Here is a 24,049-nt window from a genome sequence, read left to right on the forward strand (position 1 = left end):
CTGCTGACAAATTGTTACTCGTGTTATTTCACGAACATGGCGGCTAACCATGGGGTTAACGAGCACAGGATCAAAGATTGAAGTCTTGTTTTAATATTATGAATTCCAAAATTTCACGTTGTAATCAGTGGGTAAAGTTAAATGTTGGTGGTACGTACTTTTTAACCACCAAAACTACTTTATGTAGAGACCCAAAGTCATTCTTATGTCGGCTTTGCCAAGAGGATCCAGATCTTAATTCGGATAAGGTATGCTAGGCCTATTCAGTATATGTATAATAATTAAGTCGTGTTTTCTTTAAGTCGTGATGTTAGAAATGGTAGTGACTATTTGTTTTGTAACTAGTAGTGCATGGATCGTTACTGATGTAGATGGCATATGAGAGTGTTTGCGATTATTAATCGTAAGATGGAGAATAACAACTCTTCGTGTCTAAATAAAATAAAGCAATGAAACCCAAATTCAAAATCAAACCACCTAAGTAAGTAAGTTTAGGGTTTTTTGGTTTTTTTACCCTCCTCATAGTTTTAGTCAATATGTAGAAAAGCTTAACCTATCTAACAAAAGTTATAGGAGCTAACTGCGAATGTCACGTACAGTTAGGGCATGCAACTAACACCAAAGATACTTGTCCAACCACTATTTGTTGGTAAAAAGAGTTGATAGTTGGAGATGTTCTTTGTCCACTATCCATAAAGTCTGTCACTGCTAAATTAGGGATGGCTTGTGCATACAGCTGTTGTGTAGGTTTGTGTGAAGTTCAAACTAAACCAGATACATACATCATAAAGCAAACAGTTCCCTAATTTTCTGAAGTTTATAGCTCTAACAGGTTAATAATTATATTAAAGAATAAGTTTGGATCTAGGTTTTTAGAGTAATAAGCAATGCTTGTTTTTTCATTTCATCCCTACATTGCAAGTCAAATAATAAAAGATTACTTTCCAAGTGTGTATGTCTCTTGTTAGTGATGTATATATTACCCAGTGTGATTTATTTAGCATTATCAATTTATAGTCCCAAAACTCAGGTTTATATTTTCAGATCTTTTTATATTTTTGTCCACTTTTTCATCATATTTCCAATAAGAAGATAAGTTTTATTCTGATATTACCAACATCTCAGTAAACTTGTGTGTTTACATATGATTTTAAATCATAGTAGCAGTTATTTCAAAAGTGCGGGAAAGCATTAATATTACAAGAAGTAATACAAACATTTAAACAACACACCAAGTTTTTATGAGCAAGTGTGAGTGAATTTTGGGCCCATACAGTCTAAAAATTTACTACCCATATTTCACAAAATTTAACTTTTTCCGTGTCTTGAACTATGGACTCTTTAAGTAACATTTCACTGCCACTGAACAGTATTTACTATAATACTGGCAGAAGGCTACTGTGAGTAACTGTAAATCAGGTACCTTTTTTTGAAACTTTCTAGTAGCTTCACGTTTTGAGAGACACTTTGATTTTGTTAAGCCTCCTCCGACTATACAGTGCAGCTGTCAGCGTGTGATTGAACACCAAACTAAGTATGACACTGTTGCAGATATATGTATTCCTGAATCAGGACTTTGGCCATGAGATATATTGCCAGAGTGCCTTTACTTGTGAAACCACGATCGTAATAACTAACATATTTGACAAAAGTAAAATTGTCTTGTTTTCTACAATTCTGTAATTATGGAGATTCACCAAGTAAGAGTTATAGGAATCATTGTAATTTTATTCTCCATTAAAATTCAGTACTTTGAATTTGTACTGGGAAGTCCTGGTTCTTTGTTACTGTTGCCAACTCATGCAGCCTGCAGACTTTTCTTGACAATTTACGTTATAAATCAACAAATTTGTATCAAAATAAAAGGTTAGAATAAGTTTAACATTTACTAGTTTTAATTTAAAGGTAAGGTTATCCATTTTTCTACCAGGAATTCACGTTGGTCCAAGATAAATAGTACATTATTCTTTCATCAGAGGTGTTAAAATTAAAAATTAGTTTGTCTGTCAAAAGTGCATTACTTTCTATTAATATTATATATTTTGTATGTTTGATAAAGACTTGGTAACACTTAAATTTGTATCTAAACTTGAAATATGTATGGCTTGAAGCTGTCTCTATTTGTTTGTTTGATTTCATGGAATTAAAGAGGTAAGTATATTTCTGCCTCTACAGGATGATACTGGAGCCTTTCTCATTGACAGAGACCCAAGTTATTTTGGACCAGTCCTAAATTATTTACGTCATGGAAAATTAGTTATTGACAAGGGTCTCGCAGAAGAAGGTAAACCATATGTGCCTTACTTATAGCATTTGAAATATATGAAGAAACAATAAAATTCTCAACAAAATATATCTTAATGGTTATGTAGTAAACTTAAGAAAATTTGAAGTACATTTTTGAGATAGAATAGCTATATATTGTGTAGTGTAAGACTACATCCATTTAATGATAGATATACTTTGAAACACCTTGAGAAACTCCACAGTTTCAGATGTTTGTAAATATTGTTACTAAAACTTTATCACAGTTAATCCAACTTATCTTGAGATGAGTCATACTTACAGTAAGAATTGCAGCAGCTGATGTAAAAGATTTACATTGTTACTGATTTACAAGATTCTCAGTTCCAAGTTTTTGACTGCTACTAATATATAAAACATGCACTAAAGTTAAGAGAAAATTCTTTGTTCTGTTTATGTAAGGTACGTGTGCATCACCATTAATTAAGCCTGATAATTACAGCACCTTTAATTGTTATAGCATTGTTAGTAATTACAGCATCTTTAACTGCTACTGTTGTTAATAAATACAGCACATTTAACTGCTACTGTTGTTAATAATTACAGCACCTTTATCTGTTAGTGTTAATAATTACAGCACCTTTAACTGTTAGTGTTAATAATTACAGCACCTTTAACTGTTATAGTTTTGTTAATAATTACAACATCTTTAGCTCTTACAGTGTTGTTAATTATTACAACACCTTTATAACTGTTATATTGTCTTAATTATTACAACACCTTTATCTGTTATGGTGTTCTTAATTACAGCACTTTTAGCTGTTAGTGTTAATAACTACAGCACCTTTAACCGTTATGGTGTCATTACAACACCTGTATAACTGTTAGTGTTGTTAATAATTACAACATCTTTAATTGTTACTGTTGTTAGTAATTACAGCACCTTTAACTGCTATTGTCGTTAATAATTACTGCACCTTTAGCTGTGATAGTGTTGTTAATAAATTCAGCACCTTTAATAGTTAGTGTTAATAATTAATAATTATGTTGTTAATAATTACATCACCTTTAACCTGTTCAGTGCCGTAGACGAGATAACTCGTTCAAGTCGATCGGTAACACAGTGCCACGGACGAGTTAATTCATTTTCAATAATACCTAATTTCAAAGCTAGATGTCAACACCATACATGCATTTGATTTACTTACAAATTGTTTCACTTTCGATCCAAAATGGCATCATGAAAAAGGTTACAAAATGAAGAAGCATTAGAATTGTATTGTAGCAGCTGAAATACTTGGCAGTCAACAGGTTAACTGTTATTGTGCTAATAATTAAGCACCTTTAACTGTTATAGTGCTAATAATTAAGCACCTTTAACTGTTATAGTGTTAATAATTAAGTACCTTTAACTGTTAGTGTTACAAATTACCTTTAACTATTACTGTTGTTAGTATTTACAGCACCTTTAATTCTTAGTGTCAATAATTACAGCACCTTTAAATGGTAGTGTTAATTGCAGTACCTTTAACTGTTAGTGTTAATAATTACAGCACCTTTAACTGTTATGGTGGTGTTAATTATCACAACACTTTTACAATTGTTATAGTGTTAATAATTGCAGCACCTTTAATAGTTTTAATAATTACAGTACCTTTAACTGTTTTTGTTGTTAATAATTACAGCACCTTTAAATGTTATAGTGTTAATTAAGCACCTTTAACTGTTAGTCTTACAAATTACAACTCCTTTAACTATTACTGTTGTTAATAATTACAGCACCTTTAAATGTTATAGTGTTAATTGCAGTACCTCTAACTGTTAGTGTTGTTAATAATTACAGCACCTATAACTGTTATGGTGTTAGTATTTACAGCAACTTTAACTCTTAGTGTTGTTAATGATAAATTTAAATGTTATAGTGTTAATTGCAGTACCTCTAACTGTTAGTGTTAATAATCACAGCACCTTTAACTGTCATGGTGGTGTTAATAATCACAACACTTTTATAATTGTTGCTGTTAATTATCACAACACCTTTATAATTGTTATAGTGTTGTTAATAATTACAGCACTTTTAATAGTTAGTGATAATTACAGTACCTTTAACTGTTTTTGTTGTTAATAATTAAAGCACCTTTATCTGTTACAGGGTTTTTTACATTTGTATAGCTCTTTTAAAAACTGTAGAAAGCATTATGGTACAGGATTTTCACATGGCAGGTGAAAGGAACAGTTAAAGAGAAAGTTATATAGCGTTCTGGAAATTATTACTGTTTGTAGAGATTGCTTGCTGTACCTAGTTATCATAGCTGCAGAAAAAGTGGATAAATTATTATCTTGAGTTTATATCAAAAGTTCATTAAAACTGTAGAATGGAGCTATTTAGACCTTTTTGTCTTATACTGTATAATAAAATTTAATCATATATGATACCATGAGTATGGAAACACTTACTGGCAATAAAACTATCTGTAGTATGATATATAAAAGTTTATAATGTGAGTTTTGAGAATGTGACGTAATACATTTAGATTTATTATGTATGTAGTTCATACAGTAGGTGGTAGCTTTCACTCGTCATTAAGATTTCATTACAGAATGAAAATGACCTGTATATGTGTGTGTGAAGTAAACCTCTAACCTCAGGTTCTTAATTTTTTCTATGAAGGAATTCTAGAAGAAGCTGAGTTCTATAACATCACAGATTTAATCAGACTAATCAGAAACCGAATTCAGGAAAGAAATGCCAGTTTAATAAAGGTATGAACTCTAACAGATTGTTTTATTAGTAAAATGTGTTTGTTTTAAAGTCAACCCTGCTATTGTATAGTGAATTACAAAGTGTTTTAGTAGTAAAATGTTTGTTGTGAAGTAAACCTTGCAGTTGTATAGTGAATTACAAAGTGTTTTAGTAGTAAAATGTGTTTGTTGTAAAGTCAACCACTCTGATGTTGTATAGTGAATTACAAAGTGTTTTAGTAGTAAAATGTGTTTGTTGTAAAGTCAACCACTCTGATGTTGTATAGTGAATTACAAAGTGTTTTAGTAGTAAAATGTGTTTGTTTTGAAGTCAACCCTGCTGTTCTATAGTGAATTAGATGAATATTTAGTCTTATAGCTCAGTGTGCTTAAAGTTCTGTAGTTTTTGTCTGGACTGATACACAAGTTACAGATTATTTCCTTTGGAATAAACATTGTACTTCAATTGTTTATAGTCTTAATAAAGTTTTTAAGAACTTAATTTAAGTAAAAATGATAATAGGATGTATCTTTTTTTTTTGTAAGAACCCTTAAAACCCTGGTTTTACTCATTTTATTTCACATACTCCTGAGAAGGTTACACAGTAGTAAAAGAAAAAAAATGTAAGTTTGAGAAACACCGGGTATTTTATAAATATATAGATGAAAGAGGAAAATAGATCCAAGAAAGATTTGGTTATTTTTTCTCTGTGATTTATGTTTTGCTTTCTAATGAATTTTTATAAGAGAAGAAACTGTGAGTGTTTATTAGATAGAGAAACACTCAGTATTATGATGCCAAGTCTTTTCAAGTATACATTTTTGAAACTTGAATCCATTCTCGAAATAGTAAAGTAACGTTGTTGGAGCTATATATTGGGTTTCTGTTTGTGACAAGATTTTTTGGGGTGGTTTGTAGAAAATGTTTATACATGGTTATGTTGCTAGAGTGTTCCATGAACATTAAATCTACAACAGTACTTAAAAACAACAGCTAGTGTTTGTTTGTTCTATAAGTAAGGTACACTTTGTTCTCTTCACTAACAGTACTGGTTATAGTGTTTAATATATCTAATTTTATTAATTTTTATTATAATACAAATTTTTTTTCAGAGCTCTACATTAATTTTTTAAACTACTAGTAGTAACTAAATGATCACTAGCCTCTGGCTAGTCATTCAACAGTATTTTGATAATAAAACATGAAGATTTGTTGCCATTATTGTATGTTTACATTGTGGAAGCTCAAACTGTTATTTTTTCTATGAATCATTAAAAAAAACAGGTTACAAGAAGTTTACAATTGTTAGTTAAAACACAGTAATCAGGTTAGTAAAGCAGTCAATTGACCAGTGAAATGGCAACCTATTTTCTTCTCTAGTCAAATATCATTAGTAAGATTAAATATTTAAATTAGTGCTTGATGGTGTATGACTAAGATTAAGCTTAGGAATGTACCTTAACTTTACTTGCAACTAAACTAATGGATAAGCTTTAAGATAAGACTAAATGCATTGTATTGGTACATAAATGTTATTTATAGGCTAATTATTTGTCACCTGCATATTTTAATTATTAACATAATTACTTTAGTCTCAAGATGAAATAGTAATACAATTTTATATTTAATTCTCAAATGTTAGGCTTAACAGTATTTTTGAAGAAAATACTTGAATGTAGTTGACTGTTTACTACCAGGTAAGAGTAGTGTAGTAGGTGTTAAGCACCCAGAGTGGTTGCAGATAGTAAGTTTTATTTGATACTTGGTTGGCATATACTTCTAAAGAAGTGAGCAGTGGAGATATGTATGTTATACATAGAGTTTGCAGGTTGAAGGCAGTTCTAAATAGAGTAGAGCCAGTAGATTGAGAAGGATGAAGTGTAGGAATGAACAGGAGAATTTAAGAAAGAACTTAAGGTTTTACATGTAAAGGAAATGGTAGCTACTAATGACAGAGTACTAGCAGTAGTAATGGCTTTAATTGGTTTTTGATGTAACACATTTCAATTGTCATCATGTGAAGAAAGGGACAAAACTCTAAAGGAAGAGAAAATAATAAGGCTCAAAAATGGAAGGTGGTTTATAGCTATAAGTGATTCTTTGATAAGCATGTGGATAAATTAGAAAAGCAGTTTAAATTATCTGAGAACTGGGGTGAAGGGTTTAACTGATGAAGCAAATGATATTGAAGGGTGCAATCTTTTTAGTGCAGGAGCTAATGACTTTGGGAAAAGTAGTTCAGTAGAGCTAATCTTGAATTACCAGTGATTGATGGAGATGTTTAAAAAATCATGATAATTTAATTCTGTCAGCTACTGCCGAGACGTAATTGTGTGGATGGAATTATAAGTAGGTTATTAGGGCTGAAAGTTAGGCTTAGGTTAAAATGTAAGGAAGAGATAGTTGACTTGTTGGACTTGAAGAATCAGTTCATTGGTAAAAGGAAGTTTTTGGGAATGGATGGTTTACATTTGAATAGGGCAAGGGCTGGCTTGTTTACTTGGGCTGTTAACTCTACTGTAAGGGCAGTATTTGGCCATGATAAACTAAATGCAGTAAAAACAAGATGTAAGAATAAGTGTGTAGCATAAGACCAAAATTCAAAAGTAGTTATAATGGTAAGGTAAACTGTAATGCTAAAAGTATAAGAAATAAGCATTGGTAGGAATGGAGGATTTTGATATAATTGGAATAACTGAAACATGGCTAAATGAATGTAATATCACTGAAATGTGGGCTTCTAAGTGGTTTAATAGGAATATTGTTCAAAAGAGAGAGTTAGTAACTTGATATGTAAAGTGAGGATATTAACAGAGTTCGAATTTATCTGGGTTTGTGTTAGTGGATATAAAGGGAAGAAGATTTTTAATTGAGATTTGTTACAGACCACCAGGTGATGCTGATGTAATTGAGATAATTTACAGTAAGATTAAGGTTTTAGCTGTTTATAATTATGGGCAATTTTAATTTCAGTCACATATGTAGTGGAAAAGGTTAAAAGTCAAACCATAAGAAAGACGTTTTTGGAAATTGTTTAGGATCATTTTCTTATATTTATTGTTAACTTCAAATATTGAGAGGGTAGAAATTGGGAAATATTTGGGTGCAAACAAACTGTTAGGATGGAAGAACTGCCTTTGAGAGATGATACAAAAAAACTAATCTGATGATTATGAGATAGCTGGGTCATTAAAACCTAATATTTCTTTAGTTTTTCCTTGTGAAGATCTAACCAATATTCCTGACTGTGAACAGTTGATAATTAGCAACAAGATGATCACATTAATTCTAAGCTTCATAAGAAAACTTTAAATAAAAAGTTTCTGAAAGAAGCTAACGACTGAACAAGTGAACCAATGACTACAGTAATGGGCAGGTGACAGAAGACTAGATGATGACTAAGGCTTCTCCTTCATGGCAGACATGATAATTGGTCCAGTAATTACAGACGTATTAGTCTTACATCGATGTTTGGGAAGCCTCATGAAATATGTTTTAAAAAGTTATATAACAGAGTTTCATACCTGATGAACAATCAGCACAATTCACTAGGGAAAAGTCTTGTCTTACTAACCTTTTGATAATCTTTGAAAATGTTACTAGTTGTATTGATGAAGGTAGGGGTGTCTGGGTGAAAGAAAACAGGAGTTATAAACTGAGTTTAGTTACACTGGATTTATATCATATGTGTATTACCTCAAGTTAGAGTCATATACATATATGAAAGAGATTGGGGGAATTATCAATAAATTACTTATACTAAGATCTTGGGTGTTGCTGGCTGTGAAGAGGATGCTGCTGCATTACAGAACGATTTAGATCATTTAGTGAGTTGGAAAAATACACAAATTTAATTATAATAAATACAAGAAAATATGTGTGGGAATAACTTTTACTGTGATATGGAATAAAAGGACCTTGGTGTAATGGTTCATCAGTCTCTGAAGCCATCCAAGCAATGTGTTGTTGGTAGTGGTATGGCAAATAGGATTTTAGGTTGTATCTACAGAAATATTAAATACAAGTCTAAAGAGGTTAATAATTTTATTGTACAAGTCACTGGTTAAGCCACATTTGGAATATTGTGTGTAGTCTTAGACTCCTTTCCTTAGAAAAGACATTGAATTTTTGGAAAGGGTTCAATATGGAAACCATGTCATACAATGAAAGGTTATGACATCTGAAGTTCTTTCTTATTAAAGGAAGAAGAGTTAAAGGGTATTTGATTGAGATGTTTATAACTTAATATTTATGTGGTAACTGGAAACTGTCTAATGATATATAGGGGATATTGTGTGTTAGGGAGGGGTTCCCAAATTTTTCCAACTGGCAGACCCCTTTCAACTTCTTTATGGTATTGGCAGACTACTGCCTGTAAAAAATAGTTTTTATTGTGTGTTTTTTTACTTTTACAGCTTAATTCTAGTTACAAGAAAAAGAACAATGAAAAGATTTGAATTTGGAAAAGGAAATAGTTTTAATATGAAGGATGGTGCTCTTCTCCTGAAATAGTGTTTTTAGTTCTACTTTACTTGTTCATCAGGCCAGCTTTAATGTTCATCTCTGGCTTTCCATGTCTTAACTCTCATATTACAGTGCAGTGCCATTGTTTTCCATGTCTTAACTCACATATCACAGTGCAGTATCATTGCTTTCTTTTTGACATAGAACACCATTATTGTATAATAAGGATTTGAGTCCACTTTGAATATGGATGATACTCTGGGTCATTTTCAGGCTATTAGAGAACACAATAAACATGTGGTATTTGTAATGAGGTATTTCTTGGAAATGACCCAACTATAGTTACACATAATTCGTTTTGACTTATTAAGTTTTACTTATTTATTCTTTTGTTATCCCATTTTATACACAACATGTGTGTCTGATATGAATGTTACCTTGTCTTTCGTATTTTAACAACATGTTAACTTCATCTTTTTCCCACAGGATTCTAATAAACATGTGTACAGGGTTTTACAATGTCACGAAGATGAGCTCACCCAGATGGTGTCCACTATGTCTGATGGATGGAGGTTTGAACAGGTAGATGAAGCAAGTAGTTATCTGGTCATATTTAGATAGCTCCTAGGTATGAGAACCATTAGACTGTAGTATTGTTATATTTTAAAGACATAGCTAGCTTCAGAACCATTACACTGTAATATTGTCATATTGTAAAATTATGTAACTAGCTTTTAGTTATCAGAACCATTACACTAAAATATTGTCATATTATAAAGTTATGTATCTAACTTGTAGGTATCAGAACCATTACACTGTAATATTATCACATTTTAAATGTTATGTACCTAGCTTGTAGGTATCAGAATTGTTACTCTGTAATATTGTTATATTGTAAAACTATGTAGCAAACGTCTACGTATCAGAACCATTGCACTGTAATATTATTATACTGTAAAGTTATGTAGGAATTTTCTAGGTATCAGTACCATCATGCTGTTATATTGTCATATTATGAAGTTATGTAGCTGGCTTTTATGAGAACCATTACACTATATTATTGTCATATTGTAAACTTACATAGCTAGCTTCAGAACCATTACACTATATTATTTTTATATTGTAAAGTTATGTAGCTAGCTCCTAGATATCAGAACCATTACACTGTAATATTGTCAAGTTATGTAGCTAGCTTCTAGATATCAGAACCATTACACTGTAATATTGCAATGTTGTAAAGCTATGTAGCTAGCATCTAGATATCAGAACCATAACACTAATATTGTCATATTGTAAAGTTATGTAGGTATCTTGTATATATCAGAACTGTTACACTATAATGTTGTCATATTGCAAAGTTACGTAGTTTGCTTCTTGTTATCAGGACCATTATAATTTAATATATTCGTATTGTAAATTTTTCCGTTGTTAACTTTGTTTTGTTATCGTGATGTAGTTTAAGGTGTGTAATATGTTTTTTAAATCATTTTAATATATTTGAACATTGTTTCAATTCATGTATTTCATTACTCAAACATTATGTAATATTGTTTATAATGTATTTCTTTATGCTTTGTGTACTATTCTTTGTGATGTGTATCATTCCCATAATATAATGTAAAGTTGTTTATATACTCTTTTACAATATCAGATGTCTAACAATGGAAGGATATTAAACAGTTATTATTTTTCATTCACATGATGACAACATATTTTTGTCTTTCTAGCTAATAAATATTGGTTCGTCCTATAACTATGGTAGTGATGATCACGCAGAGTTTTTGTGTGTCGTATCCAGGGAGTATCCGGGCTCGATGTTTACATCATCGGAGTTTGAATCTACTGATCGTGCAAAAGTAAGAATCTTTTACTGATGAAATTTTTAGGGTTTGGGATAATACATAAGTGTAGTTTACATCTGTGGTTTTTCTGGTCAAGTTAAGGAAGGATAGTTAAGAATAAGATGTTTGACCTCTACCTGCATTTTTTTAAAGTATGAAAAATTGTTTTTTTTCAGTTAAGAAAGAAACTGGTTTATAATTTGGGTAGTATAGAGAGTTTGTAAAATATAGTTTAATGTTTATAATATTTCTTCATCCTGTTGTTGGTTTTTGGTCATGAGATAATGAAAAAGTTTACCGTAAACATGTTGGAGGTTGTTATGAAGATAGTAAGTCATTAAACAGGGCATACAGGTTACATATGATTCAAGTATAATATTTTATTTATACTGTTTGGAGCTTTGTAATGTTGATTTTGGTAAACATTCCTAAAGAAGCTGTAAAGTGAAACGTTGAGCATCTAATTATATAATAACATTTTGGTGTTATAAATTTGTTTATTTTTAGTGTTAATATGTCTTCCATACACCAACGTGTACTACAGAAATCAGATAATGAGCACATAACTTGTCGTTGAGGTACTTCACATGTAAAATTGTTTACCTTTCTTATGAAGTCACTCAAATGTTTACATAAACACAAAACAGGATGGAATATTTAAATACAGTGATGAAGTTGTTCTAGAATATATTTCTTATCTCTAACCTAACATTTTTCTCCATCACATTAACATCATAATGTTTACCATCATTCCTTACATTGCTAATGATGCATACAACAGTTTTAACGTTTACCATTACTTCTTATGTTGTTAATGGTGGCTATAAAAGTTAATTCTGTTATTCTACTTTCCCTCCACTCGCAAAATTAGCTGTTCATTCTGTGCTGCCCTCTTTTGGAATCCAAAGTTCCATCATCATGCCTCACTTATTCACCAGAAGGAGAACACTCCATATGTCACGCTACTGAACTATTACATCTCTCTTTGGGTGCTCGAGTGTAAACGCCTGTCTTTAGACTATTGGACCCAGAAGTGATTTAATTTTATTGAACTTCATTTAATTTCACTTTTCTTTCACATTATTTGATTTATGTCTGCTTGCCATGCATTTTTCACTGGCTTAGTATCTACTCTGAATTCAGAAGTAACTTACCACTTTGGGTGCACTTTCAACTAAAGGTGTAGGGGACCTGTCATAGATGATGGATCAATCTCTAACATGCATACTGTCTTCTTCTGTCTGTAATTTTCAAGCCTTTTACACTTTTAGGCTTACATCATTTTACCCCACCACCTTTATGAGGATTCTGTTTGGCTTTCTTGAGGATTAGATCTCAGGAATATGATGTCTTTCCCCTAAATTTCTAATGTTTGGGTTTCCACTGTGCTTTTGCCTCCCATTAGTTGATAACACTGGTATGCTCAGTCCCATGTGGGCTTTGGATCAGTCCACCCTTATGGCTTTTAGGGCAGGCTACAAAATTCTGGATAATTCGTTGTGGGTTCAATTTTACCTGTTTTGGGGGACAGATCCCAATTTTCGTGTTTCTCCCATATATGTCTGTTTTCCTAGTTTAGTCTTCCTCTTGCACTCTGTAATACTTCAATCCTCTTTCTGTTTAAGTAACTTCACAGGATCCTTACAGAGTTTTCTGGAGATATCTTTTCTCTTTGGGCTACGTGTTGACTTGGTCTGTGGTCACATGCATGGTTCACTTCTCTTTTGGACTTTTAGGTTGTGACACTATTCTTGTGGACCATTGACCAGCCCTGTGTATACAAGTCCTTCGTATGGTCCTGTTTTTACGATGTTTCAACTGTGACAAGATTACTCTATCCTTGGAGTTGCAAGTGGCATTTGTCCAGAGGTAGTTATGTCATGTCTCCAGACTTTACCCTTGACAGCTCTGCCTGTCCCAGCTTTCCATTGGACTGCAGTTCATAGATTTTTGCAGTGATATATCGTATGCAACCAATGGCAATGGTTGTGGTGGTAGCTCATCTAATGAATTTCATTTATCAGAGCAACCCTTTATTCTCTAATAGAACACTAGAAACCAGAACATTATAGAGTTTCATCTTACCCTTTTTCCTTCTCTGTGGGATCCCTGGTAAGTACCTGACCTTCTCATCTGTCTGGAAATCATACTTGTTCTGTGCAGGTTGCTTGGGTTTTATTTCCATCAGTTTGTTCATCATGGGGTGGTGTAATTTTTGAGCACATGGATCTTCGGGTTGGCTTCCATGCTATATATTTTTGTCGAGTAAATTGCCCCTTTGCTCTGCCTAATCATGCCCTGGGACAGCACTTTCATGTGTCCATGGCTAACAGCTTCTTCTGAGAACTATGTGCCTAGGGATGGTTGATTACAGTTGATCCTTCATCCTCTCCAATACCTTGTACATTTGAGTTTTCTTCGACACCCATCTTGGTCAAGCAGAGTCTTCTCCTTCTGAGCTCCATTCTATGGAACTGGCACCATTTGAACAACCTTGTATGTTCTTTACTTACTACTGGTGACTCCTGTCATACCCTTTGACAGGGCTCTGCTTCAATGGCTCCTTCTTGACAAGTAGATCCTTGCATAAGACCCTTTGGATGCTCTTATTCTCCTTCCCTTTCCTCTTTGATGGTTGATTTCCATTGGTTGCTTTTGCTCCTGGTGATCCCTTTTTTTGTACTTTCAGACCTGTTACATCAACCACAACCTTTTCTTCCCATCCACCATCTTCATGTCTGATCCCCTCTCAGAGTAGCTTTTCACTTATCCCACTATTTTTGTCCCTTGACAGTGCACATGAGGAAGTGTAGTTTGTGTTTTTTTTTTTCTCTCTCTCTCTTGAGCTTTTGTCTAAGAGGTTCTGGGTGTATCTCCAAATTTCTTATATGGCTATTTGGTCTCCTTAATTTCTGGGTTTTGGTCAGCAATAATATATATATATACATACCTTCTATTATTCCAATTTCTACATCTTTGCTTCTCCTGTCTATTATGTTGATCCATTACTTATGGTGTTGTCACTACTGGACTGGAACATCAATATGGTTCTTTAGCTACTTCCAGGAGATATCATTTCATTTCCCTCACAGTAGTCCTTCTTCCATTTCAGTTGGGGATTCAAGCTAACCTGTTTCAGAAGTTATAATTTTCCCAATAGGTACTTCCTTTCCCACACAATTCTGGTGCATATTTTGCGAAACTTGGTAGTGATAGTTCCATAGTGGTGTCACTAGTGCTCTCCTTTGAGTGCAGAAATGTGGGATGAAGCTTTGTGCCATGCATTCAAAAATGTGTGCAAAGAGAGAGCAATAGGAAAAGCTAATCTTGTGATTAGAGTAAGTATCTATTGCAAATATCTATTTTCATTCCTTGTATTGTTAATGATGTCTAACAGTTTTGATGCTAACCATTACTTTTTGTCTTGTGAAACAGGTGATACAACAGCGAGCCTCCAGGATGTAAAGTTCCACGAGGTACTGCCTATGAAAAGTTTAATAACAGTCGACTGCAATATAAAACTTGGTGGCGCCCCCTAGTGACAGATTTCACTCCACGCACATGGTGCCTATCCACCTTTAAAAGAGAAATAAATTATCAGCATAAATTTGTTTTTATAGTATATCTTGCTGTTCTTTTATAAAAGTTTTATGTGACCATGTAGTGTGTCAATAAAAAGGCACAGTGCATGTTAACTGGTGTGTCCAGCAGGAAGCTAGCTTCTAAAAGCTTAGAGAAGGACTACAAGCTAGTCTTATTTTAACTTTGTGGGAGTCAAACATGTTATCATACAAGTATTACAAATGTGTTCGAGCAGGTAAGCAATTTTTGTCCTTGAATGATTTGAAGTCATCAATGACTACCTTTCTAGTGTTTTACATTTTTAATTATATATTTGCAAACAAATTGAGAAATGTTGTTTGTGTGATTCAGCTCTAGGGATGAACAAAAACAAACATTTTTTTAAGATGACAAAAATTTTGACTTGTAAAACAGTTTTACTGAACAATAAAGAACTACTTTAACATTTGTAGTAAGAGATTTTTCTATATTATAGTAAGTTAATTGCAATGATGGAGACACTGGAACCTGTCTTTTTCAGTAACTGATTCCAAACTGTGAGGGGGTATGAAAAGTTTTAATGACCACTTGACTAATGTTCAATATTTCTTCACTTATTCAAGTCAGAATAGGGTGCAGTGCTTACATTTGATCACCTGGTTTATGGAGTAGTCAATGATTTAAAGTGTACACTTATTCCAAACTTAGAAGACAATTATGTTTCTAGATGTACTTTTTTAAATCTAGATAAACAGTACACAGTTGTTCTTTACTGTAGTGTAAGGTAGGCAATCAATTTGAATTTCTTAATGGTACATTGTTTGTGTACACACCCTGTCGTTTTTTTGAGATTAATTTTATATGGTTATGAAGTGTTGTCCTTCTTAGAGAAGTTACAGCAGAAGTAAATATTCTTCTACGTGTCTTAAATGTAGGGAATAACTTTTAAAAGAATTTGAAAATTCTAGTACTTTGTCATAAAAAGTAAATTACATGTTTGGACGTTTGAGTATGATTATGGGTAATCCCATCTTCTGATAACTTGCACTGTCTCCAACATTTAGTAACATGTAATACTGTTCTTAATGCAGGTGCACATAATCAGTTGAACAAAGTGTAAGAAGAAATTTATCTGAACCTGAAAATTTCTACTGTACATAGCTCATTTGATGTATTTATAAAACAAGAATAGATAGCGAGTCTTTTCATGTGTAAATATTGAAAGAGACACCCATGTTATTGTTATCTCTTTAATTCTAGTTCTGTATGTGTTTTTGTTAGAAATTAATTTTTCAAGGTAGAGGTGTTTAGTAATATTTAAAAAATCTTACAATGTTATGATGAAATAACTAAGTGATTATTTACATTTTGTTGTATATTTTCAAGACCGTAACTTTACAGCCAATTATAAGTATGTCAGTAAAATGTAGTCATTTTACTTCAGACATTAGAACACTATAATAAGTCACTCTGTTTTAACCTGGGTTTCAATTGTTTTTCCCCTAGAGTTAACTTTTGAAGTGAAATAGTGTTTATTTGATTAAATAGAAGAAACCACTGGCTACAACAGAACTAAACTCAAGTTTTAGACAGTAGCTAACATATTGACACAACACTCAACTTCTTTAATTATGAACTGTGGATAACAATTAGGAATAGTCTACAGTTTGGCTTGGACTTAGATACAATCTATTTAAGAACACTTACTTAAGGCAAGATTAATATGACTGTGTATAAATATTAATTCAAGGGGCCTGTAAATCTATATAAAAACTACTATATCTTTTAGGTCCTGACTTGTTTATTTGAATATTCAAACAAAGCAATACAAAGGTATCTCTGCTACTCATTTCTAATTTATAACCTGTAGGGTCACAGAGGGAAGGAAGATAATGAACAGCACCCACCCTCATCTGTTGGACTGCTCTAATGAAAATAAACTTCTATAACGCACCCCCACTGTCCAGTATGTTCCTCTCATAATAACAACACAGCAGCTCTTCTAAATATTTGATGTTTCTGAACTCTCAATACTGTTGACACTGTAATATGAATGTCTGTTCCATACTTACTGTCCTGTATTAAACCCTCTCAAACTTACATCAACTGGGTGAAGTTAAAGGTGGTGTTCAAGGTGAAGCCACTTCTCTTGAATTTGCTCTACTAGTCCAAAGCCACAAAGGTTGTCATGGATAATGGAAGTGACACTTTGTTGAAATAATGAAGTACGCACAGGTACTGGTTTATCTGCTGCCATCCTTTCACAAGTAAACATGCCTTAATTCTTCTAATACACATTTTCTCAACATCAGTATTTATGATACATTATAGAGCAATGTAAGAGAATATAATCCACACCATATGTGGCTCATGGTAATCATAGTTAAAACACCCTCATTTTGTTTTATAGTGCTAGTACTTACAGTATTAAAGTATTATAAAAAACAAACAGTAGTGTTTGGTTCACATTAACGTACATCAACACTTTAGGGTACATAGATCTTGATATATTAAACTTTACTGGTGAATAAACTGGTCTTCTGTACTTGTTGTTTGCTAAGATCTTACCACAAAATTTTTATGAATGCCTTGACTTTATATTAGTATATGCTCTACTCATAAAATTTGCCCAGTTCCTTCTGAAAACCTACGTAAAAAACTCAGATTATTTTCACTTGGACACCAGAACTGATAAACTGTGGAGGTTATCATGATCACCAGAAGAGGGCTTCTTCACAACTGACGAACGTGTGCGGGACCTCATGGACATTCCAGGATGGAGATTTAAAGATTGTCCAGTGGTTGGATCAACCACATCTGGTATTCCGTGTAATCTATTACTGCTACCTGTGACTGGTGCTGGCACGACAGCCCGCGAGGTATTGCTTGTGTGCCGGTCCTCTTGCTGGTTACGGTTTCCACCCTGATACAAAAATCACAAATGTTGATACTTTCTATCTACACCAGCTTCAAAGTTATTGTATTTTCTCTGACCATAAACCTCTTATGTTCACAATTAGGGGTAAAATTAATTGACTCACCTTCATTTAAATATTTTCAATGTACACATACATGATTCACTTGTTTTGTCAGTCTGGATTCCTTAATTTATTTTGTACTTGTATACCATCTGTAAACATTGTTTTACTTCCTCTTCAGTTAACAATAATAACACTGTAACAAAATTTTTACTTTTTCCTTTTCCTGGGCAGAAAGTGTTATTTCCCAATTGCTTATGCCTAAAGTAAATGGAAGAGACCTATTTTTCTCTTCAAACTCTGCTTTTGTGACCTGGGTAATGAAATTTTCAAACTTACCCATTTTTCAGAACATTCCAGGTAGATTAGCTCATAGAGAATTTTCTAGAACTTTTCATAGTTATATATACATAATATGCATACAGAGGCTCACCACTTACCACTTCAGTTTAGTTCTAGCTGCCTAAGTGAATGCATAGACCTATCTGATTTTATCAAAGATGAGATCAAGAAGCTGCAAAAAAATACTCTGAAAGCATCTGCTAACACGTGAAGCTTATAAGGCATATTTTGGCATGCCTGTCAGGGATCAAGAAAAACCCTAGAAGGTAAGACGGACAATTTGTGCTTGCTTGAATTAGTAAGATTTTATATTGTACAATTTTTTAGACCTTGTAAAATTTAGGTATACTTTTAAATTTCCAAGAGTACAGAAAAATATCAAAATATTTTACATGAACCTCTTACCCATTAGTTGTGGATGAAATGAATTTATTCTTCATAATAACGATTTGATTTTGCTCTTTTGTAGGATAGTACAGAGGGGAAAAAGAAAGCCATGAAGTTAACATGAAGCCACTGACCACTAAAGCAATTGCTACTTCTGCATGGTGGACCCTTCCAAATGTCAGGCTGGCAAGAATGCATCTGCTATCATGTATCTAGACCTTCATCATCCAGTCCCACACTGCCAGGGAAAACATCCAGCCTCAGAAGAGGAGGTATATGTTGAAGATGCAGATTACAATTTTAGAGGTGCAGCTGGTGAGAGAAACTCCTACTACTCCAACCAAAGAGACCTCAATGACTTGATCTAACAGATTCGAATGCCGAAACTATATTTGGGGGCTGATATGTGAAAGTGATTTACATTACAGTCACAAATCTCTGAAAACTACTCACTTCTAAACATTTTTGTATAACTTTAGTATAAATACACGTAACTCTTGATTCATATGTTGTTTTATTCAGACCTTATAAAAATTTGCCCATTTTTACATAGAAAATAAGTTAATTTCTAAATTTCATTATCCAGGTCACAGAAGCAAAGTTTGAATTAATTAAGAAATAATACTATCCAGGAACAAAATTTGTGTTACATAGTATAATTAGTTAGGTTTCACTTACTTAACAATAATTTCTCAAATTGCTACTTACAGTTCCATTCAAAATTCAACTTAACTTACAAAAAACCTACCAGGATAACATTTAAATTATTCTGCAGTGAAGTTTGAGTATGAAAAGTTTTGTTAATAAAGTTAAAGGTATTGTTTAATATTTATTAACTACTGTACAATGAATTAATTATACAACAACCATATATATGAACAGTACTCCTCCTAGTGGCCCCTAGAATATTTCAAAATATAAATAATTTATACTTCATCTCTAATAATTATAATATTTATAAACTCATTAATCTGTATTTGTGATAAACTGTTAACTGTGCAAGTTCCAATAATAAAATATTGGTAGCTCATGAAAAACAAAAATACTATATAGATTTCACAGGTATGTATTGGATAATTATGATATCATAACCACACTATAAAAAATTGTGGCAGTGAAGGATAAAGTTGGAAAACCCTGCAGTATGATTACATAACACTCCACAGTTATCATAAGCCAAACTGTTTGATAAATGAGTTATAAACAACACTTCTATTAAACCTACTACATGAAATAATTTGGAGTTTTTTTGTTCAACTAATAGGGCTTTGTGTTAATCTTGCAAAAAAGGCTCAGCCTAATAACGTTTGTTTTCATTACATGAAAAGTAATACCTGTTAGACTTACAAATTTTAACATATTCCAGTCAAACACATAATCATATGTGAATCCCTGCCTGTGGAAAAGGTTTCTTAAAAGTTGTCGAAGGTACGAGCAGTCTGGTTTTTCATCAAAGCGGAGTGAACGGCAATAATTAAGGTATGTGGAAAATTCCGCTAAAACAAACAAAAAAGTTTCTCAGTTATACAAGTGTACAACATAGAGGTAAAACATACAGGTTATAAACTTTAACACTACAATATTTAAAACTTTCTCAGACATACAAATGTATGACATAAGTGGAAAACTACGACAGAGTTCATCAATGGTGGTAGACATTTTTTTCTCACTGATTCTTTCATACTTCTGTCGTTTAGTAGCAGCTCGAAGCCCCTGCCATGGTAAACTGCCACGATTGAAGTACATCAAAATATACCCCAGAGATTCCAAGTCGTCACGACGACTTTGTTCTGAAGTAAAAAAAAAAAAAAAAAGTGTTTTCAGGTGAGAATATAAAAAGAATATGTAACACTGCTAATTCATGTACTGCACTTCCAAGAATGAAATCATGTTGTCCACAATTACCAAATCTTTCCTTACCTATACCCAAGTGGGTGTTGATGCTGGCATACCGAGCAGTCCCTGTGAGGTTTTTGTTCTCCTTGTAAGGTATGTGCTGGTGGGTACGGGAATCTCTGTACTTTTTGGCTAAGCCAAAGTCTATAATATACACCAAGTTTCCCTTCTTACCCAAACCCATCAAGAAGTTGTCTGGCTTGATGTCTCTGTGGATGAAGTTTTTGCTGTGGATGTACTCTATTCTGCTGATCTGGTAAAGATGAATAATTAGATAAGAATGTTTATACATAACAATGAAAACATAAATCAATGATTATATGTACTTTAAAGACTTGGTGTTACAGTTAACTGGACAGGTAGTTCTATTGAATAAATAAAACTACATTTAAATTACATGGTCTCAATACTGTACTATTTCAGTTGAGTATGGATCCACAAATAATTAACAATGGCATCTAAACACTTACAATGGTTATTATAACAAGTTTTTAAAGCAATAACTTAAACCATAGAATGTGATTCTTAACTAACAGTTTTATGTGTCACCATTGTTACAAAAAGTGTATACTGATTACTGATTTCATTTCTAAAGATAAAATAGCACCTCTTTCTTATTTAAAAAAAAAAAAATCCATTCTAGTTATATATTTTCTTTACATCTTTCACAGTTATTTAATGCATGTCATGAGTCCTGTAAACACAGTTAGAAGTATGCCAACAATAATCAACTAGGTAACAAGCTATTTAAACTGTTCTTAGCATTGTACACTAAACACTTAATACACCAACAGCTGATCATGAACATTACTGAATCATATTTAGTTAACACACACACATACCTAAAGAAATCTAATTTTCAGAGATACAAGACCATAGCTCATGTATGGAGCAGACACAGCAGTGATAGTGCCAGAGCAGACAGATTTAGCTATGGTTTCAGCAAACCCATTCCTGCAAATACCAACATGGCCTGGTATCCAGAAAACCTGGATGGAAACAGATGTTAAAGAGAAATGGGCCAGTTAATTTTGAATATCAGTAACAACAGGGTGAGAACTAACATGAAGCAATTCCAGGGCCAGTAGAAAACTAAGAGAGTCAGTAGAAATAGTGCAATTTGAGTACTGCTTAGCTTCTATGTGATCCAGGGCAAGTGAAATGGTGTACAGTTCAGCAATGAACACAGAAACTGTAGAGGGGATTCTGCACACAACCACTGAACGACAACAAACCATGGCAGAGTCCACAGAGTTACCTGATTTTACACCATCTGTATAAATAGGAATGGAAGGATGGTTCGAAAGATGTTCAGAAAATAACAGTATTTCCAATCAGGACTGTCTGCTTATCTCAAATGACTTAAAGATAGGTCACATTTGGAGGCTGTAAGAAACGATGGTGGGATGGGCTGACCAGTAGATACAGCAATGTTATCCAAGGACAAATCCAATTCATCCAACTATGCCTGGATATGAAAGCCAAAAGCAGCAATGGCAGATAGTCTGTTCTGAAAAAGCATGGCTCATTGAAGAAGGAAAACACAACCCCAAGTGGGAAGCTGTGGTAAGGATCAAAGTTTCAAAGCATACAGTAAAGACAGTTGCAAACGGAGAAGGTTCACAATACTCTGTGTATAAGCTATGGATTGAGGAAATGCACAAAGCCCCAGTGCACAGCTAAAGTCCCTGATGATGAATGGGATCCAGCATCTTCAAGGTCAAGGTCCAGGCAGAGCCATAGACCAGTAACCCATAGTCAAGTATTGATCGAATAAGAGCACCATGTATCTTTAGCATAGAACATCGATCCACTCCCCAAGTGGTGGAAAAGAGGACATGGAGGATGTTCAGTGCTCTTGTACATTTGACTCATAGCTGATTGATGTGTGGTAAAAAGGTCAGCTTATGGTCAAAGATAAGTCCCAAGAACTTTGTCTTCAGGACAACAGGTAGCACAACTTCATCGATACAAAGTTCAGGATCAGGGTGAATACCCAGTTGGCAAAAGTGCATACAAACAGTTTTAGAGAGAGAGAATTTAAAACAGTTTGCTGTGGTCCACTTCAGTAAATGATTGAAGGCAGTCTATAACTGCCTCTCAATATACCTCATGTTTGATGACTGACATGAGATGTAAAAGTCATTAACATAGAGCACGTTTGCAACAGTAAGAGGGAGTTGTTCAGTGATGGTATTAATCTTTATACTGAACAGTGTGACACCCAAAACACAGCCCTGAGGGACTCCAAGTTCCTCTAAAAAAGAAAAGTATCCAACCCACAAAAACTTTGAATTGCCTGTCCATTAAAATATTTTTAATGAAAATGGGCAAATGATCCATATACCCATATAAATGGGGGTCTTGCAAAATGCCATAACTCCATGTAGTATCATAAGCCTTTTCAAAGTCAAAGAATATTGATACAAGATGTTTTCATTTGAGAAAGGCTTCTCTGATTTACGTCTCAAGTCGAATCAAGTGGTCCATGGTTGTCGGAACCAAAGAAGACGAGCATTAACCATCTTCTTTATGGTCTTACAAGACAGCTTGTCAAAGCAATTGGGATGATAGTTTGAAGGAATCTTGAGATCATTCCCAGGCTTAGAGAAAGTTATGACAATAGCCTGGCAACAGGAAAAACATTCTCCTGCCAGATTTGGTTAAAAACAATAGCAAGAGAAGCAGGAGATGGATGATGCAGCACCTTGCAGGTCTGACTGATGTACTGCCAGGCAAATGAAGGGCTAGTTTGAGTTCGACCAATGTAAAGCAGCAATTAGAGTCATAGAGACAATCAGCTTGAAAGGAAAGAGGTGATCACCCTGCATGAGTCTTGATGGCTAAGAGTGTGGAGGATGAAGCAGCAGTGCTAGATATCCAGAAAAAGCTTTCACCTAGAGTATCGCAACGCTCCAAGTATCAGGTATTTCCTGGCCATCAGAGAGCAAAATCGAGAGGGGGGACAGAATTTTATTGTCTACTGACTTTTCCCACATGACTTTAGAACTGGTGGTAAAATTGTTTGTTTGTTTGTTTTGAATTTTGCGCAAAGCTACTCCAAGGCTATCTGCATGCGCCATCCCTAATTTAGCAGTGTGTAAGACTACAGGGAAGGCAGCTTGTCATCACCACCCACCGCCAACTCTTGGGCTACTCTTTTATCAATGAATAGTGGGATTGACCGTAACATTATAACGCCCACGGCTGAAAGGGCGAGTATGTTTTGGTGCAACCAGGATTCAAACCTGCGACCCTCAGATTACGAGTCAAATGCCTCTACAGTTCAATTGTATTAAGGTGGCAATTTTTATTTATGTGTAGAGCTCTTCTGTTTTCCACCACGTCTTTTTTCTTTATTCAAGGGAGGTGTGCCAACCTCCATGGATCCTGCCCTGGGTCAATTGGGTAGGTCTTTGTTGTTGGAAGTGGATTCCTGCGACGGAGAACATAAATGAATTATCGTTTTCCATCTTGGGGCAGAAGAGGAAGATGTACTTGAGGAAATGCCCATACCCAGAAGCAAAGGAAATGGGGTTTGCTGGAATGAATGTTAGGAACAGAAACAGCTGTTGATATTGATTCATCAACTG

The 24,049-nt window shown here is 33.7% G+C and overlaps 2 protein-coding genes across 4 annotated transcripts in view; one reads left to right on the forward strand and one right to left on the reverse strand.

Moving 5' to 3' along the window:
- LOC143233757 (BTB/POZ domain-containing protein KCTD5-like) lies at positions 1-15,330 on the forward strand. 2 transcript variants are annotated; one of them, XR_013018300.1, is made up of 6 exons: positions 1-248; positions 2,176-2,284; positions 4,916-5,007; positions 9,938-10,079; positions 11,179-11,307; positions 14,728-15,330. XR_013018300.1 is itself a non-coding variant. In XM_076470363.1 (6 exons), the coding sequence occupies exons 1-6, from the start codon at positions 99-101 to the stop codon at positions 14,755-14,757; spliced, it is 606 nt and encodes a 201-aa protein (XP_076326478.1). In that variant the 5' UTR covers positions 1-98; the 3' UTR covers positions 14,758-15,330. The 2 variants fall into 2 exon arrangements, 1 of the variants encoding a protein (XP_076326478.1); XM_076470363.1 differs by having other exon boundaries at positions 9,938-10,033.
- LOC143233756 (casein kinase I-like) overlaps positions 11,770-24,049 on the reverse strand; it is a 17,621-nt gene continuing 5,341 nt past the window's right edge. The window contains exons 5-9 of one of the 2 annotated variants that reach the window (XR_013018299.1): positions 20,481-20,709; positions 20,180-20,350; positions 19,908-20,056; positions 16,955-17,776; positions 11,770-14,868 (exon numbers count right to left, since the gene is read on the reverse strand). Coding sequence is in view for 1 of the 2 variants with exons in the window: in XM_076470362.1 (XP_076326477.1) it covers positions 17,525-17,776; positions 19,908-20,056; positions 20,180-20,350; positions 20,481-20,709 (801 nt within the window). In the remaining variant the exon portion in view is untranslated. Of the gene's footprint in view, positions 14,869-16,636; positions 17,777-19,907; positions 20,057-20,179; positions 20,351-20,480; positions 20,710-24,049 lie in introns of those variants that run through there. The other variant, XM_076470362.1, reaches the window with a different exon arrangement.

This window comes from Tachypleus tridentatus, chromosome 12, assembly GCF_004210375.1.
Source record: "Tachypleus tridentatus isolate NWPU-2018 chromosome 12, ASM421037v1, whole genome shotgun sequence".
Lineage (NCBI taxonomy): Eukaryota > Metazoa > Arthropoda > Merostomata > Xiphosura > Limulidae > Tachypleus > Tachypleus tridentatus.